This window comes from Hyperoodon ampullatus, assembly GCF_949752795.1.
Source record: "Hyperoodon ampullatus genome assembly, chromosome: 2".
In the NCBI taxonomy this organism is placed as follows: Eukaryota; Metazoa; Chordata; class Mammalia; order Artiodactyla; family Ziphiidae; genus Hyperoodon; species Hyperoodon ampullatus.
In genome coordinates, this window is record NC_136915.1 from 97,141,210 (window position 1) to 97,159,393 (window position 18,184).

The 18,184-nt window shown below is 37.2% G+C and overlaps 1 protein-coding gene across 2 annotated transcripts in view; it reads right to left on the minus strand.

Moving 5' to 3' along the window:
- Positions 1 to 575: 575 nt before the first annotated feature.
- The window catches only part of WDR47 (WD repeat domain 47), a gene marked incomplete at its 3' end in the record, with an annotated part of 39,809 nt that continues 22,200 nt past the window's right edge, over positions 576 to 18,184 (minus strand). For both annotated transcript variants that reach the window (XM_079697418.1, XM_079697419.1), the window contains exons 7-14: positions 16,103 to 16,363; positions 12,960 to 13,035; positions 11,002 to 11,159; positions 7,717 to 7,886; positions 6,754 to 6,924; positions 5,713 to 5,844; positions 2,422 to 2,640; positions 576 to 718 (exon numbers count right to left, since the gene is read on the minus strand). In XM_079697418.1, the coding sequence (XP_079553544.1) occupies positions 576 to 718; positions 2,422 to 2,640; positions 5,713 to 5,844; positions 6,754 to 6,924; positions 7,717 to 7,886; positions 11,002 to 11,159; positions 12,960 to 13,035; positions 16,103 to 16,363 (1,330 nt within the window). The remainder of the gene's footprint in view (positions 719 to 2,421; positions 2,641 to 5,712; positions 5,845 to 6,753; positions 6,925 to 7,716; positions 7,887 to 11,001; positions 11,160 to 12,959; positions 13,036 to 16,102; positions 16,364 to 18,184) is intronic.

The window sequence follows — 18,184 nt, forward strand, 5'->3', positions numbered from 1 at the left end:
GCAGTTTTCCACCCATTTTTAAACTCCATAGTGATCCTTAGTTAAAACAACAATGTAACTCTGGGGAGACATATAAAATTCTGATCTCTAGCTGACAAGTGATACAATATCATGGGATTGTGAGAAAAGCAAAAGTAATTTCTGAATATCTATGTTTAATCTGTGTAGAACTTGGTTGCATTACATGTAATAATACGCTTAAAGTATAGTTCAGTTTCAATGTGTATATAAAACTGTCATTTAGGCGAAGACCAAGGAATGCATTTAATACTAAACTGTAAACACATCGGCCACCTTGACTTAGAGTGCACACTGACAACATAAGAGCTCTTCCGCAGACTTTGGCAACAAGACTACATACAGCAGGTCACAGCAGCACGAGCTCACATGGAAGACTGAAAGCACTGCAGAATAACACCACCCAACAGCTCCTATCACAAGGATACGTAGTAATAAGGGGCCTCCTCGTGCTAAGACACCTTCCAGGTCAGTCCGTGTTCTTCAAATTTGTAATGTTCACAACTCAGTAGTCTTAATTCTGTGCCCTCACTGCATAGACTGACATTGGCTGTACTCTATCCACTGTATGTCCAGAGGGTTACAGTTCTGTCTGCAGAGGACGACAGGAAGGAGAGATCCTGGGTGTGCCACCTGCACTGAATGACTTTGTCCTTGTGTTCCCCCACCACCATGATAGGAAGCTGTTTAGTGAGGTCTCCTAAATTAAAGAAAAGAGATTTGACTTACAGTACAAAATATGTATAGATTTCATAGACTTCCTATTACTTTAAGACATTACAGTATATAAAAGCCTAATACATTAATATAGTACATTGAAAAGTTTAAACAGTTTAAATTACTGAAGACCTAATTATGTGAGCAGTATTTGGTAACATATACACAGCAACATGACACGGCTGCCACTCTCTCTTTGAAACTCTCTCCCCTTGATATACCCCTGACTTTAGTGCCACTACACCTCAGCCTCCTTTGATGTTTGTCCTCTTCTTCCTGAGTTAAAGTTTGGTGAATCCTAACAGTCAGCCTTCAAATTTCTTGTTCCCTTTATACCTCATCTCCTATGAAATTTCACCTAGTACCATACTACCACAGCCATTTATATACTTAAGATTCATGCACATTTCATCTCCAACCTTGACTTCTCACCTGAGCTCGACTAGTAGACCAACAGCTATCTGACATCTCACTTGACTGCCTTGACAGTCATCTTAAGTATAACTTGTTTAAAACAAACTCTTGATTTTCTTGCCTAAACCTGTTCCTCTCCCTACCTGTCTTCCTCATCTCAACGGTACCATCTGCTTGCTCATGCCAAAAACCTAGGAATCAGCACTGATTCCTTTTTCCCTCACTCCCCAAACTTAACAGAAACAAACTAAAATACATCCGTAATTCAGTCACTTCTTACTACCTCCACCTTTACAACCCTAGTCCAAGCCACCATCATCTTCCACCTGAATTGGTCCAATCGCTTCCTCACAGATATTTATACTTACACACTCTCCCTATAATTCAAAATTATTTTTAAAATTTACAGACCATATCACTCCCTATTTTAAATCGTCCAAAGGATTCCTATTATGCTTTTTAAAATGCCTACAAAACCCTGCCTCTGATTTATTCTCCTGCCTCTCTCTCCCTCGGTTCACTAAGTTCCAGCCACACTGGAACTTAGCAGTGTCATGAGCAAGCCAAATCCATTCCTGCCTCAGCACCTTGACCGTGCTATGGTCTGTTCCTAGGGTCCTGGCACTGCTTGTTCTTCTCACCAGGTCTCTGTGCAAATGGCACCTCGCTGGTGAGACCTACTCTAGCCTGTCCAGCACAGTCTTCCCCTAGCCACCCTGTCACTCTCTCCTGCCTTGCTAATCATTTAACAGCACTTGCCAATACCTAAAATTACACTGTTTACTGGTTTGCTTTTTACTGACCTCTAAAATGTAAGCTCCATCAGGAAGAAAGTTACCTGTCTTATTCATCTCTCTGTCTGTCCCTAGTTGGTACACAGTAAATATTTGCTTAATGTATGTTTAAAAACAAAACTAGATACTGAAGATATAATTATACAGATTATACACTATGTTATTTTAAAGTAGCAGCAGGAGTATTGATACATAAATGTATATTTTAACATCTACCATCATTGAACTCAAAATGACTCAGTATAAAAAATGTTGATTCTTTTAAATACTGTAAAAACTATTTAAAAATAAGACTATTTGCTCAATTTAATAATTTGTTACAATTCTCAATACATTTACCAAGTAATTTGCTCAGCAGAAGCTACAAAACTAAAAGTTGAAAATGTTGTATAGTCAATCACACTAGATTAACATAAAAGAAAGATTCCAAATAGAATAGGAAAGACTAAAAAAAAGGAAAGAGGTCAATTTCCATCACCTTGTAGGTCTGTCACCTTTATTTTCATATCATAGGATCCTGTTAGCAAGTAGTGAGCTCCAGGAGAGAATCGAACAGAGCGAACATCACTGGAATGAGGGTGGTAACTCTGTACCATTCTTCCTCCTCTTATGTCATATAACATGCAGCTGGAATCTTCTTGTCCTGTGGCTAAGAGACGGCCACTGGGATCTACAGCTACAGATGCCACTGCACTGCCTGTATAGCAGGAGGAATGGAAGGTTCGATATGCAAAAATCAATATAGCTAAACTACAACAGCTACTTATGTTCACTGAACCATACACTAAAGATTTAATGTAGCTTATCAATACTGTTCCGTTATGGAAAAATCCAAACTGTCAACCAATAAATACTTGCATCCTTTTTTTAGAGGATATGTGAAGCAAGATTCTGTGAGAAATGAGAAAGCTCCTTTTTTTTGTCCTTTGGGGAGAACCCCCTGGAGCAGCATTACCTATAGTGCAATAGATGAGCCACTTTTCCTAATGCAGTGTTTTCATTACTGGGTAAGTGTCCAGAAATTCTCCCATACCCAGCTCAGAGTCTAGTTGGGGGAACAAAAGATTAAATAACAAAATATGTTTTAGGACACAGTGTGGGAAATATCTCTAAGCAACATATGATTAACCGCCAACAGGAACTGAACAGAAAATAAGCTCTGAGTCTACAGGTTGGACCCTTGACTCTAGGCCACGGAATAATGCCTCCATGGGGGTGCAAACTGGTTCTCAGAGGACAAAAAAATCCTAAATATTAACAATGGTTTGTAACCCTTCGAAGTTCAGCCCTACCAAACCAAAATCTCATTCCTTAGTATTTAATTTCTTTTGTTAGGAAAAAATTTAATTTTGTTTTTCTCCTTAAGGAAAGCAATAATGATAAGGTTGAAGAGCACTACTCTAGACCAAAGTGGCCTGCGAAGACTTAACAGAAAAAAGGGATATAAGTTAGATCTTGAAGAAGAGTAAACAGTATAAATAAGAGAGAATGTGTTTACATGTATTACACATATATGTAATTAGAAATAATCTTTGTTTGAATTTTTGATAGAGAAAAGAAGAGGCTATCAGGAGGAATTACATGAGAAACTGTTTAAAGGAAAGGAATAAAAACGTTTAAGGATAGGTAGCTTAGTTTGACTGCAGTTACTTGCTTTCACAAGTTAACATAAAAGGTAGCTTGTAGCTGAGACCTAAGGGCAGGTTAGGACCAGACCGTCAAGCATCTTGAAAACCAAACTGCAGAGTGTGAGCTTGTTCCTGTACACAGCCCAACATCACTGCAGGTTTCTAAGCAAGAGATTTACATGATCCAAGGAGTGCTCTGGGAAGATTAATCTATGTGAAAATGTGTATCAAATTAAAATGGACAGACTATAGAAGGGAAACCACTGGAAGACAAGATAGAATAGTAGAATAATGAGAGAATAAGGGCCTGAATGATGACATGTAGACAGATTTCAGGAAAAAACTGAATAAAGAATCAACAGTCTTGTCAATTAACTGCCTGGATGGGGGCAAAAAAAGAAGTGAAAAATGAGCCCCAGATTTCAAATCTATGTACACAAGGAAATAAGAGAACCATTATCAAACACAGAGAAAATGGGAATAAGAGCGGATTTCCAGGGGAAATATAATGAGTTTAGCTTTACAAGTGCAAAGTTTATGGTGCCAACAGAAATCTAGGTTCATTTACTCAACAAAGTTATTAGATCACTACTCCCTTGGGCCAGGCACTATGGTAGATTTTCAATCTACTCTGAGAAATAAAACAGATATGACTGCTGCCTTTGTGAAACTTAAAATCTACTGAAGGAGACCAGCAATAAACACACAAATATATAACTTTAAATAGTGATGAGAGGTATAAAGGAGATAAACAAGTTCGAAGATAGAAAATAATGGTAAGGTCCCAATTAAGGCAAAGAAGACCTTTCTGGCAATGTGCTAGTAAAGCTAAGACCAAACATGAGAGGACCTGACCATGAGCAGACAAGTGGAAGAACATATCTGGTTTGATTCAAAGTATAGAAAAAGGTCCATGAAAGTTGAGAGAATAGATAAAGCATTACAGAGAAAACAAAAAAATTAAGAATATAAGACAGGTCTTTTCACTTGGAATAGTACCACAGAACTGCTATTAAAAAATACAAAGGCAGGGCTTCCCTGGCAGCACAGTGGTTGAGAGTCCGCCTGCAGATGCAGGGGACACAGGTTCATGCCCCGGTCCGGGAAGATCCCACATGCCACGGAGCGGCTGGGCCCGTGAGCCATGGCCGCTGAGCCTGCGCGTCCAGAGCCTGTGCTCCGCAATGGGACAGGCCACAACAGTGAGAGGCCCGCGTACTGCAAAAAAAAAAAAAAAAACCTACAAAGGCAGAAAAGGGACTCTAAAATAAAGACAATGGCAGAATACTGTCACTTTTAGATACCAGTATTTTATTTTTTTTTTTTTTTTTTTTTTTTTTTTTTTTTTTTTTTTTTGTGGTATGTGGGCCTCTCACTGTTGTGGCCTCTCCCGTTGCGGAGCACAGGCTCCGGACGCACAGGCCCAGCGGCCATGGCTCACGGGCCCAGCCGCTCCGCGGCATGTGGGATCTTCCCAGACCGGGGCACGAACCCGTTTCCCCTGCATCGGCAGGCGGACTCTCAACCACTGCGCCACCAGGGAAGCCCTAGATACCAGTATTTTAAAAGGTGATATAACACAAAGAGCAGTAGTCTCAGTTTACACGGAGCAATCTATGTTAAATTAAAAAAGCGAGGCACGTGTCATATGCTACCATTTGTGTCTGTGTATATGTGTGTTTAAAGGAGAAGGGAGATTATGATATACAAACTTTTGCTTATATACTTAGAGAATATTCCTAGAAGAATAAATAAGAAACTGGTCCCTTAGGGAAAGACACCAAGAAACAGGAGTGGGAAGAAAATGTTTTACACCCTTTTGCTCAATTTTTGCCATGTGTATGCAATTTAAAAAAATTTTTTTAAAAGGTCTGAGTTCTAAAACGGCCCTGCTAACAGAATAATCAGGGCATGATATTTAATCTCCTCAGGCCTTGGTTTCCTTAGCTGAATATTATTTTTACAAATAAAGTAACAGATGAAAGCATTTTGTAAGAATTTAAGGTAATCAATAAAATGCCAAGTAGTTAGTTTCTATTGTTCCTATTGTTTTTTAACATGTTTTGCAGGAGAGAAGAAGTAAGTGCAATCTATAAAGTTTCTTTCTCATATAAATTTATTTAAATTCCAAAAAAACCTACCAGTTCCATGGAATGTTGTGCCAACAACACGAACACAGCTTGGTACACGGAGATCCCAGAACCTAACAGTCTTATCTTGGGAACCAGACGCAATCATCCAGCCGCTCCAAGTGTAAAGCGCTAAAATATGCCCTATAAAAGATCATATAATCAGTTATTACTGTGGAACAGTATTTTTCTATAACACATTCAAAGCTAAGTACTCCTTACTGTTGAGCACGTCTAATCTAGTTAATCAAATATACTGTGTGGCAGGGATTTTCCATATATATCAAATACATTGGCAATTTTCAAAAAATTGAATTCAGTAAAAGGCACATCAAAACCATGCTGTATAAACTTAACCTTTTTTGGTGAGTCAAATATTTCAGGACATCATAATTAGTACTGAAAAAAATATTATCATTTGAAATTAGGGCAAATTTTCCAAAGAGGAAGCAAAGGATTGTGGGATTAGATCACCAGCTTTGGAAGGGACAGACCTGTTCTGCCATGTTTGGCAGTAAGATAATGAGCAAGTCATTTTGCCTTTTCAAGTTTTGCCTATTCCACATTTAAGATGGAGATAGAACTTCTGGCCTTATAAGGTTGTTGTGAGGATTAAATTAAGGAATTATGTGTATAAGTAAAGGAAAATGTTAGCTATCATTACTGTGTTGTTATCCAAAGTTCACAATTTAGATTTTTGAAATAAAAATTTCCTGTCCTGGGCTTCCCTGGTGGCGCAGTGGTTGAGAGTCCGCCTGCCGATGCAGGGGACACGGGTTCGCGCCCCGGTCCGGGAAGATCCCACATGCCGCGGAGCGGCTGGGCCTGTGAGCCCTGGCCGCTGAGCCTGCGCGTCTGGAGCCTGTGCTCCACAACGGGAGAGGCCACAACAGTGAGAGGCCCGTGTACCGCAAAAAAAAAAAAAAAAAAAAAATTTCCTGTCCTGAAGAAATCCCTTTTGATGCAATATACCCCCATTAATGAAAATGCGTAGGGGGAAAAAGCATGGGATGAACAAAAAGAAGAGTAGCATCTGAGACTGATATCACATACCGGTATGCCCGCTCAGAGCATGGAGGCCCTGTCCTCTTTGACAATCGGTTGTATAAATGTTACAATCCCCTGCTCCAGCACTTATCAAAATAGCTCCACCACTTTCTGGGCCTTCCATAAATGCCAAGTCTCTAATTGTCCCATCATGCATACTAAATTCCAGATCCGGTCCTGAAACAGCAATAAGAATTTAAAAAAAAGACGCTGCTCAACTTACTGTGATAATTTGAGACTGCTAAACTGCCTCCAAACTGACCAAGAGTAGTAGAACGGTAGAGTAGTATGGTTTATATTTTCATTTTGGAATTGATATAATAATCAATTTCACTTTACTGAGTAAAAAAAGTCAAGAAATCAAAATACCAACTTGGTTATCATCATCACTAAAACAGAGCTATATGTAGAGTTACCTTCTTGGCTTTTATCCCAAAGAAAATGAAAGAAAAAGCAGATACTCTCTGGAAAATATTCACTAATACGATTCTGGAAGTTATATAAAAGTTATTTTTTGCTGACAATAATTTTCTGAGGATTAGACACCACCTGGCCACCTTGTAAGAAGTGATTAAAAAAGAATAATGCCGGGCTTCCCTGGTGGCACAGTGGTTGAGAGTCCGCCTGCAGATGCAGGGGACACAGGTTCACGCCCCGGTCCGGGAAGATCCCACGTGCCGCAGAGAGGCTGGGCCCGTGAGCCATGGCCGCTGAGCCTGCGCGTCCGGAGCCTGTGCTCCGCAACGGGAGAGGCCACAGCGGTGAGAGGCCCACGTACCGCAAAAAAAAAAAAAAAAAAAAAAAAAGAATAATGCCAATGCCTCATGAACACAAGCAATTAGAATGTAAAAAAATTCTTAATGGTATATTCTTAGATTTTACTAAAAACAATACAGAGCTATATCAGAGACACATGGGGAAACATAAAGAACACACTGGCAAGCTACTGCTTACATACTCGGCCCCTACCTGTTGCATTACAAGTCTCTGCATTGAAGGGCAGCACTTTGACATATTTGTCATTTGATCCTGTCGCTAATAACTGTCCACAAGGACTCCAGGCCACACAGTAAATGGATCCTTTGTGATGTTTATTCCTTTTAAAACGTACCACTGGCTGCTTAGGGATGTCATGTGCACTAGAAAGAAAAATCACAAAAAGATATTTCAATTTCTTGCTTACTAAGGTTAATGAATGTGAAGTGAATGTGAAGTTCTGCATTATGGTTGTTCTTGAGGGAGGGAGCAAAAAAAGTATCAGACAATACGTTAATAATTTTCAAACTCTTAGATGAAATAAATTTAAAGCATATTTAAAATCCAAAAGTAAAATTATTAACCATTATTATACTAACCTTAAGTCTTATTTCAGACCACATAGGGAAGAGGATATTTTTTAAGTCTTCATTTCACATATTTTCATATATTTTTCAATTCCCAGAAGAATTTTAAAAAGAGCTAATGATGCTTCTAATTCAAAAAGTTCAATAAACATTTATTAAACATATAATATGAGCAATTGCCTGGGGCTGGGGGAAGGCAAAGGTTAGAGAAAAGGACAGAGAAAAAATAAAAGCGGCAAGAGCTCTGTCCTGAGTTTAATATCTGGCAGGGGTAGATGTTTCATGACTACCCACATACACTAAAGCAAGTATAAATATTATAGTCCAATACAAGGTACTAGGCCTTAAAGGACAGGGAGAACTATTACAGAAAAAGATGAAGGCAGGAAAACTGCTTCAGTGAAGATAATATATAGTGGGGAGACCAGCCCAGCATGCAGCATGGGAAAAAGTCTGTAGGATTGGCAGGGAGAAGCCTGGGGCATTCCAGAGACTGAGTGGGACAGACATGATGGGTGAGGAGCAGCAAGCACAGCTGGGGAAGGTCCTAAATGCCATGCTCCTCGATAGCTTGGCCTTTAATGGGAGTCTAACACTGGTTTAGTGGAGTAGTAGCATCTTATTTGTACTTTAAAACATAGACTAATATTAAGATACTATAGGTATAATGATAACATCAAGTCTATGTAAGAAAATGTACATGTTTTTGGAGATTCATCCTAAAGGGTGAAATGACAAACCTAAGATTAAAATACCTTAAAATACTTTAGTAAACAAAAAGGATGAAGAAATGTGACAAAAATCTTGACAAATGCATTTCAGTGTACTAATCTCTACTTCTGTGTATGCTTAAAATTGTCATAACTAAGAAATTTTTAAAAAACAATAATATTGATAAATCTTCAACACTTACACGGTGCTTAATAGTGATAGAGAAAATAAATCAGATCAAGATTCTCTTTTCAGCTGCACATCCAGTTCATTGCCAGGGCCAACCAATTCTTTCTTTAAATGGATTTTACCTCCATCCATTTTGCACTGCCATCACACCGGCCATTGACAACAGCCTCCTACCTTTCTCCTAGCATCTAATCTTATTGCCACCTGACCCAGAGTTTACATCACAATACTGTTCTGCTGAAAAATTTCAGCAGCTTCCCACTGCACTCACCATAAAATCCAAAATGGATACAAAACTGCATAACTTAGTTCATATCTATCTCTGTAGCCTCATCACACTACAGCTCACAATACTCCAGCCGATCTGAACTTGTTTTGGTTCCTTAAAAAGCCAAGCTCTTTCTCACGTCATGTTTCCTCTAATTACTATCTTCTCCCTTCTCTTCACATGGCTAGGTTCTACTCACCCTCAGATCTCAGCTTTAACACCTCTTCTTCAAAGAGGTCCTACTCTGACTCCCCAGTTCCCTCATCTCCCGTTTTACTATGTTACAGCACCTTGTACTTTCTCTTCATAGCACCTACCACAATGTATAATTACATTTATTAGTGTGCCTATCTCCATAATATCCATCTTCTCCACTAAGACAGAAGTTCCATAGGTCAATGAACATGTTTGTTTTACTCACAACTATCCCCAAAGCCTAGCACATAGAAGGAGCTCAAAATATATTTGTTAAATAAATGAATTTATTTTCATAAAAATCAGTTTCTTCAAGGGAGTCTATGAAACATCTGTGCCAGCATGAGAAATACAAAAGAGGAAAGTCAATTTAAGATCAGATTAACCTTAAACACACAAAGTCTTTGGCTCTGCCTACATAATTGTTTTTCTTTTCCACACCCTGATCTGGAATTCTGCCTATTCTCTCATATAATCCTACTTAACTAACACAATGAGCACCAATAAATTATATTACTATCATCTAACATGATCCCTATTCCCCTTCCCAACCTTTAAATGCTACTGCAGTCAAAAAGCCTAAATTTCTAGTTTCAGATACAGAGATATACCAAAAAATGCAAATAAATAATCGCGCCCCTCTGTTCTCCAAACTGGGGTTATAATAAAAAAGCCTAAGGGTTGTAAAAAGTTTCCAAAACATATTATGACATGTACTGCTTTTTATTAAAAAATTTTTAAAGATGTGTAGCTTGTTTTGTTTGAGTGTTTTTGTCTACTGGTATGAAAACTATTCCATTTGTGGCCATTTCTCTAACCACAAAATCTACCAAATAGTTCTTGATCTTTATAATGCCTATTTATTTTGATAGTAAAAGCCTTGACAAATAAATTGACAAAAAAGAGTTCAAATTCGGTTTTCTGTGAGATTATATCTAAGGTATACGCTTTCTCAGTAACTTTAAAGAATTAGTTGTACACCTAACACATAAGGTCATGTGCCTGGTTTTTTGCAACATATGCCTTTAAAGATATATCTCTTATTTTCAAATCCCATAATCTGTTAAAACAAGAGACTAAAATCAAAATTAGGTTGACCGAATGAAAATTGAATCTTTCTTGGTCAAAATGGTCAAATATCAGCAATTTCATATAGTTCAACCTAATACTTCTTTGAAATTATTAGTATAAGACATTTTAAATTTTCTCCAAGTCTATAACCAGCAATACTTTGTCTTTATGTAATTAAGCTAGAATAGAAGGATCTTGCATATTTTTTTAAAAATTAACAAAAACCATGTAAATAAAGAAAACTAGACTATTGAGTGAACATGGCCTAATCAAAAACATTTTATGAAAAACAACTTATAAAGTTAATCGATGATTCTTATGTATATTTCCTAAGTATTGAAAACAAAAATGTAAAAGCTTAATAAAAGGAAAAGAAATAAAAATTAAACACTACTGAATGGCAATTCTTAAAAAAGGGACCATATAGCTAAATTAAAAACTAAAGTAAGAATGGCACAATAAATCATCTATCCTTACCTTGGATCAATTACTTCTGGATATGCACATACTCTCAGAGTTTTTGAATTTGAACCGACGGCATATAGACCACCACCTGGATGAAAAGCCACTGCTCTAACAGCTTGTGTGTCTTCTAGGGTATTAATACAAACAAACTGCTTTTTTGTTTTGTCATCCTATGGAAAGAATGAATATAAAAGTCATTTTATAAAAAAATGAATTTGAAAGAATTTGTCTTTATCTCATTTTAAATTCATCTGAACTGTATTATTCACTTCATCACTTTAATGTTCATAATCTACAATCATACATTCTTTTGAATGGCAAATCCAAATTAAGCCCAATTTTTCTATTTTTGCTACTCATTGCTAAACTAAGCTCACATAGATCACAGACATTCAAGTTTTTCTTCATTTACTATGACAAAATATAAGAATATGCATTCCCATATTAAGTTCTCTTTAACTGTCAAGGAAAAAAATAGCCCACATGTATAGTTCTTACAAAAACAGAAAACTGTTCATGTTTCTAAAAGTAGGAAATATAAAACACTATTATTTAATCATTTTAGGGCTAAAAAAAAAGTTTGCCATTATCTCCAGCAATGAATACTTTAATATTTCAAACTCAAATTGTAAAATACCCTTTTAAAACTGTAAAAATGATTTTAATCAGAACATTTAATTTCAGCCTCATTTCTATTTTAAACTGTCAACCTGTCTATCCACAGCCCTCTTCTGAGGAAGGCAAGTTGAAACAGCTCTGTGTAAAAGCTTTGGTGACTGCTATTATTGGTATCATTTGAAACCACCCTGCTACCCTGACCAGGACTGGACCCTGGACCTGGAACAGAGCCCTCCAGGCTGGTTGTGGTGCACAGACCCAACCAAATTCTGTCTTTGCGTATGTACTTGACATTCATACGTTCCAAAGGCAAATCACTTCAGCTCTGGTTGTATGCTGAGAGCTCTAGAATCCATAGTGATTATATCAATGAAGAGACTGTGCATCTCCCTACCCAAACTTTTATGTATTCAGCAATACATCCTCATAGGGGAGTAGGAGTTAAACCTAATATATTACACTCTGTTTGTCTTACGTAACTGAATTGAATTCTTGTATTATTGGTATCAATTTATTTGACTAGAAATACTACATTTTCCATTAATCCATATACAAGAAAGGTGACTGTTTACCAAATGAATAGCATGGGTAGATAAGAGAAAAATGGAGGGGAATGACTAATTGATTAAATGGCCGATAGCACATTAATAATAATTACTAAGGGTTGCTTTACAGCAGAAGTGGCAGAGCCAAGATGAACTTTACCTGCTCTTCTCCATTGTATTTAAATTTTTTTTAAATTTGTTGCCATTGAAAAAATAGATTTCACACAAAAATCTAACCTTCTAGCTTTTCTTGAAAATCAAAAGAACTAGAAACACTAGGCCAGCATATTTCTTTGTGCAAGGGACAAATATTCCTATGTACTTATCACAAAAATAGTCAACTTTATTCATTTATGTTACCTGTTTGGCCCCATAAGCATCTGAAATAATTATTGTTTATGGGGTTAAAATTTGAACTAGAGAAAATAAGATAGAGTGAAGGTGTATACTGGTTAGGGAAGGATATCTGGTTCCAAAGCAAAAAACAAATGCATTGATGAGAAGTCCAAAGGAGTAAAGATATAATAATACCTTAACTAATTAACCACAGGGTTCAGGGAGTAGTGACACAGCCCTAACTCATGCGCCAAGATCACCACTGGACAATTAATATGAATACTCTCAAAATGTGATTTCTCAGGCAACCCCGTCACTTCACTCAGTGAAAGCTCAACTACCCTGAGGTAACTACCAGCATTAACAATAATGACTATTTCTAAAGGTTGTTCTTTCTTTAAATTGAGAATTCCTTGACAAAATTTGCAAGTAAATATAAAAATAATGAACCTTCCTTCCCCTAAGTATTACCTCTTCCCCTCTTGATCTTGACAGATTCCCTGAAGAATCTCCAAGAGGTGGCTTAATGACCGAATGTTCTGATGAGCTGTGTGAATAGAAATTCAAGTACAGTTTACTCTGAATATCAAAACAGAAACTAATTTGTCCTTTCAATCTCTAATATTTATTTTTTTGGCAAATGACACCCACTGACTCCAGTCATAGTTACTCTCTGGAGCCATTTATTAAGAGGCTCTGGACTCCATAACACAAAGCATAGTTAGTTGTAAGGAAGGAATGAGAAGCCATTCTAGAAAAGAGATTAAGTCAAAGTCCACAAATTTTATAGTCAGATGTCAACTACCTTTTCCCTGCTTAGTTCCAGAATCCTGGTTGCTATGCTTAAATCCTAACCCAGGCAGGAACCTGGATTGCTCTTTAGAAAAAATTATCTGGGCCATGAGAAAAGACTAACAGAAACTGGACAGTTCAGGGTCCCACAATAAAACAATGTTTCCATTTAATCACTTTTTGGTGAGGCCAACAGGTAAACACATGCATCCATACATGTGGCCCTTCCTTCCAATCAGCTTTTTTAAAAAATGCCTCACTCCCAATAGTCAAATGCTTGAAGAAAGCATCCTAAATAAAAAACAGAGACTAGGGTCTTCCCTGGTGGTACAGTGGTTAGGACTCCATGCTTCCACCACGGGGGCACGGGTTCCATCCCTGGTCGGGGAAATACGATCCTGCAAACCCTGAAACACAGCCAAAAACAAAACAAAACAGAACAAAAAAAACGAAGAGTAAAATAAACAAGAAAGGAATTTGGAAGAAGGAAGACAATTAAGGAAACAAAAGCTACAAAAATATAATTAAAATTCTAAGAAATATAAGGGGAAATAATGAATCCAGGAAACAAGAAAAATATCTATTAAAAAATATAAGGAAGGGCTTCCCTGTTGGCACAGTGGTTGGGAGTCCACCTGCCGATGCAGGGGTCACGGGTTCGTGCCCCGGTCTGGGAGGATCCCACATGCTGCGGAGCGGCTGGGCCTATGGGCCATGGCCGCTGGGCCTGCACATCCAGAGCCTGTGCTCCGCAATGGGAGAGGCCACAGCGGTGAGAGGCCCATGTACCGCAAAAAAAAAAAAAATATATATATATATATATATATATATATATACACATATATATATATATAAGGAAAGTTAGAGAATAAGAAAGAGCTTAGAAAATAAAAATGATACCAGAAAAAATTAATCAATAGAAAATGGAGGTAAGAAAATTGCTACGTAAATGCTTTCAATATTCTAGCACTTAAGTTTCCAGCTTAAAAGAGCCCACGAAGTATCCAGCAAAATGAAGTAAAATAGACCTACTCTGATGTGTATCATCATGAAGTTTTAGAACATCAGGGAAGACAAAGTCCTAAAAAATCCCGGAGTGGAAAAAGCAGTAGTCCTCATACAAAGGATCATACCACAATGGCATCAGACTTTTCAATATGTATGTGAGCATGTAGCAATGACTCTGAAACTCTGAGAAATGATTTCCATTCTAGAATTCTATACTCTGCTATACTAACAAGTCAAATGTGAAATACTTAGACATGCAAGATCTCAGAAACTTCTACTCTGATGTACCCCTTTTCAGAAAACGACATGAGATCCTAAAACAGGGGATCCAATACAGGGAACAGACAAAGGAAACTCCAAGGAGAATGGTGAAGGAAAGTCCCAGGACTCTCTAGGCCTGAATAAAATGACTTAGAAGCAATGAATATAAAGTGAACCAGGAGTGATCTTGGAGGGGTTTCTCCCAGGGGGAAAAAAAATGGAAAGAGAAAGTACCTAATATTTATTACTGTAATGAGGAGTTTTATGATTTTACAGTTCTGTCACAGCACCTGCAGATAGTTTAGTACCAAGAAAACTAAGCATGTATACACATGCACATGCACACCAAAAATGAGGCAATTACTCCCCCCATGAAAAACAAAAAAGTTTTGTGAAAGGAAATAAATTCATATTATATGACTCAGTTGTAAATAACATTTACATGGCCATAGTAATGTTAACACTGAATAACGATTTAAACAAAAATTGATGTATATTAGAAGAAGGTGTAGACAAAATTAATGTGTTGTGGGTAAGGTATGGTAGCTAAATCTAATTGGCAGGGAATCAAGGGATAATAAAAACAGCAATAGAAGCAGATTATTCAGAAATGTGGAGATACATAGCAAAAGAAACAGCTAACTAGGCTGAAAATGGCAGCCTAGTGGAAACAGAAGTCATGGACCAAGATGGGTAAGAGAGGGGATTCTGTTTTGTTTTAAGTCTTGAAGTGCTATTTGTCCTTTTAAACAATGTATGTATATTACTTTGATAAAAATAAAAACCAATTTTAAAATTTGAGTTCTAGTTTGGGGGGTACACAAAACAAGTGTTATAGGAACTGTAATAAAGAAGCAAATATTAGATAAACTTATATTCTTAAGTATAAAACTATAGAGTTTTTGATACTAAATGGATAAAGCTAATTCCTGTAAACATCCAAATGCCAAAAGCAAGTTATGCATTTTAAAACGAACTACTCCCAAAGGTGTTTAACGTTATAATAGAGGAAGAAAATGCTCAACTATTCCCATTGCATAAATTAACACTTGTCTACTGATAACAAGATGAAAATTTTTCTCTGACTACTGAAAACATAAATATGCAAGAAGTCTCAATTGCTGTAACTACCAGAGTTGCCAAGACTGTCTTGCTGTAATCATTCCACCATGTCAGAAAACATCTTCTTGTGCCCTGGATGTCTGTGAATTAAAAGATTATTTGTTGAAAGGTACCAATGGCAAGGGAAAAACCTGGGGAGAAGATAAAGCCTAAAACTGTATGATCTGAGTAAGATGGCTTATAAAAAAATAGAATTGCCTTAGTGGTGGTAAGAAAGCAAAAAGAAAAATAGGAGAATAAAGACTATTAAGAGACTCAGAAGTTAGTAGAAGAGAATATAGATAAATGAAGGCAGATCAGAAAAAAAAATTTGGTAGGTAATGAACTATAAAAACTTTCATTTGTAAGGCTCCGAAGAGAAGTTCAACTTTCCAAGTCTATTTATTAGTATGAAGTTAACATTTCCAGGTCTAACAAAGTAAAACACTTACATTTGGTTTCCACAAGAAGGTGATTCCTCAAGAAAAGGTGTGTGATTTATTGATCCAGGATTACTAGGAGTGCTTGTGTGAATATCTGAAGCATCATGTGTTAATCTCTGACTAGAGTCTTGGGATGGTGTAGAAAAACTAGTGATGGAAGAATTATTAGATCCATTGCCTTTGTTCCCATTACATTGCTGGTTGAGCGCTGGTACCTCATTACCAAGGCTATCCATTCCAATATTTAATTCACCTAGCTTTTGAATGGACCTATAAAATAAAACAACGTAATTATATTAAAATAAAAACTTAGTCATATTCCTAGCATATAGAAGATTGAAAATTTGAGAGGGTAAATACATGCACATATAACATATAATATATGACAAGTTTAGTACTAAAAATTACCATCATCAGTTTAAGACATAACCAAGAAACTGAAAGAAGATCCAAATTTTCCTATAGTATACCACTGTAAAGGAGATAGGCATAATGGGTATCACTGATTTTTTTTAAAGCACCTTTTGCCATAAAAAAACAAAAAAAATCTGTTTCTTCTCCAGTATAACTTTGGTTCAATTTTCAACATGAAAATTAATTTCCCAAAATAATAAAAATATCACCACTATCAAATTTCTCACCAACAAAACAAAACAAGCCATTTTCATTTCAACTGTCTAGCAATGTCATATCAACTAAGAAATGGATGACTAGAGCAGGCCATGATGGGACAAAGTCAAGTGGCATCCTTATTATCCACACATTCACTCATTCATTCATTTATTCATTCTACAAAAACTATTTGCCAGGCTCTGATCTAGGCACTAGTGAGATAAAACAGGGAGGAAAACAAGGTGGCCTTGGGGTCTTTCCCTCACCGCAAGTCTCCCTACGTCAGGGTAGCCTGACTCCTTATGCTGGACTCAGGGCTCCAAAGGGCACAGAGGAAGCTGCCAGGTTCTCTTAAGATTTAGACCAGAACTGGAGAATCACTTTCTCCAGCCTAGATTTAGTATGAGAGAGGACTACATAAGGGATGTAACTACCAAGGGGTATTGTGGCTCATTGTATTTTCTAATTTATCTACATTAAACATTAGTGTTCGTGTGTGTGCTTGTGCATGCGTGCATGTGTATGTTTAGGTCTTAAAAAATACTTTAAAAGAGCAGTTTAATATTATTAAAGGAATTGGCAGCCATTACTAAATATTTATCAGTTAAAATGTTTAACTAGACAGTACTTCTAATCTTCTATGAAACACTAATCCTGTGAAATGCTCCCCATAAAAAAAGAGCCTGAGTCAAATAAATGTGGGAAATGCTAAGTATAAAGAATCTAAAATGCAAATTTCATATTGATTCTCTCAAAGTGGGGAGGATGGGGAAGGGGCAGAATATGCCTATAATAAGTGCCAATTATTAGTAACAGAAACAAAATATCAAGAGGTATAAAGTAGTGATACAGTGCTGTTAATAATAATCCTATCACGCTTTAGTTGATTTTTTTCAGTAAGCTCTATTATAGAACATGACTCTTATTTCTCTGCCTCTTTCTATGTCTCTGGGAAGGAAGAAACAAAATTTAATTCTGGAAACTGTGCTCTGCTGCTAGAATGATTTGGAAGACTAAAACATTAAGGGGAAAAAAGTATATTTTAATTTCTAGATTCTATCTCTATTCAATTTGTCCTTGGTATTAGTCAGGTACTTTAATGTCCTGGTACAGGCTCAGATATATAAGGTCCAGAAAAAAAGGATTGAACTATTATTTTAAAGAGTTAGAAAACGGATAAGAAAAGGTTAAGACAACAACAGAGGGCTTCCCTGGTGGCACAGTGGTTAAGAATCTGCCTGCCAATGCAGGGGACACAGGTTCAAGCCCCAGTCTAGGAAGATCCCACATGCCGCAGAGCAACTAAGCCCGTGCACCACAACTACTGAGCTTGCGCTCTAGAGCCTGCAAGCCACAACTACTGAGTCCTCATGCCACAACTACTGAAGCTCACGTGCCTAGAGCCCATGCTCCACAACAAGAGAAGCCACCGCAAGGAGAAGCCCGTGCACCGTACGAAGAGTAGCCCCCCGCTCACCG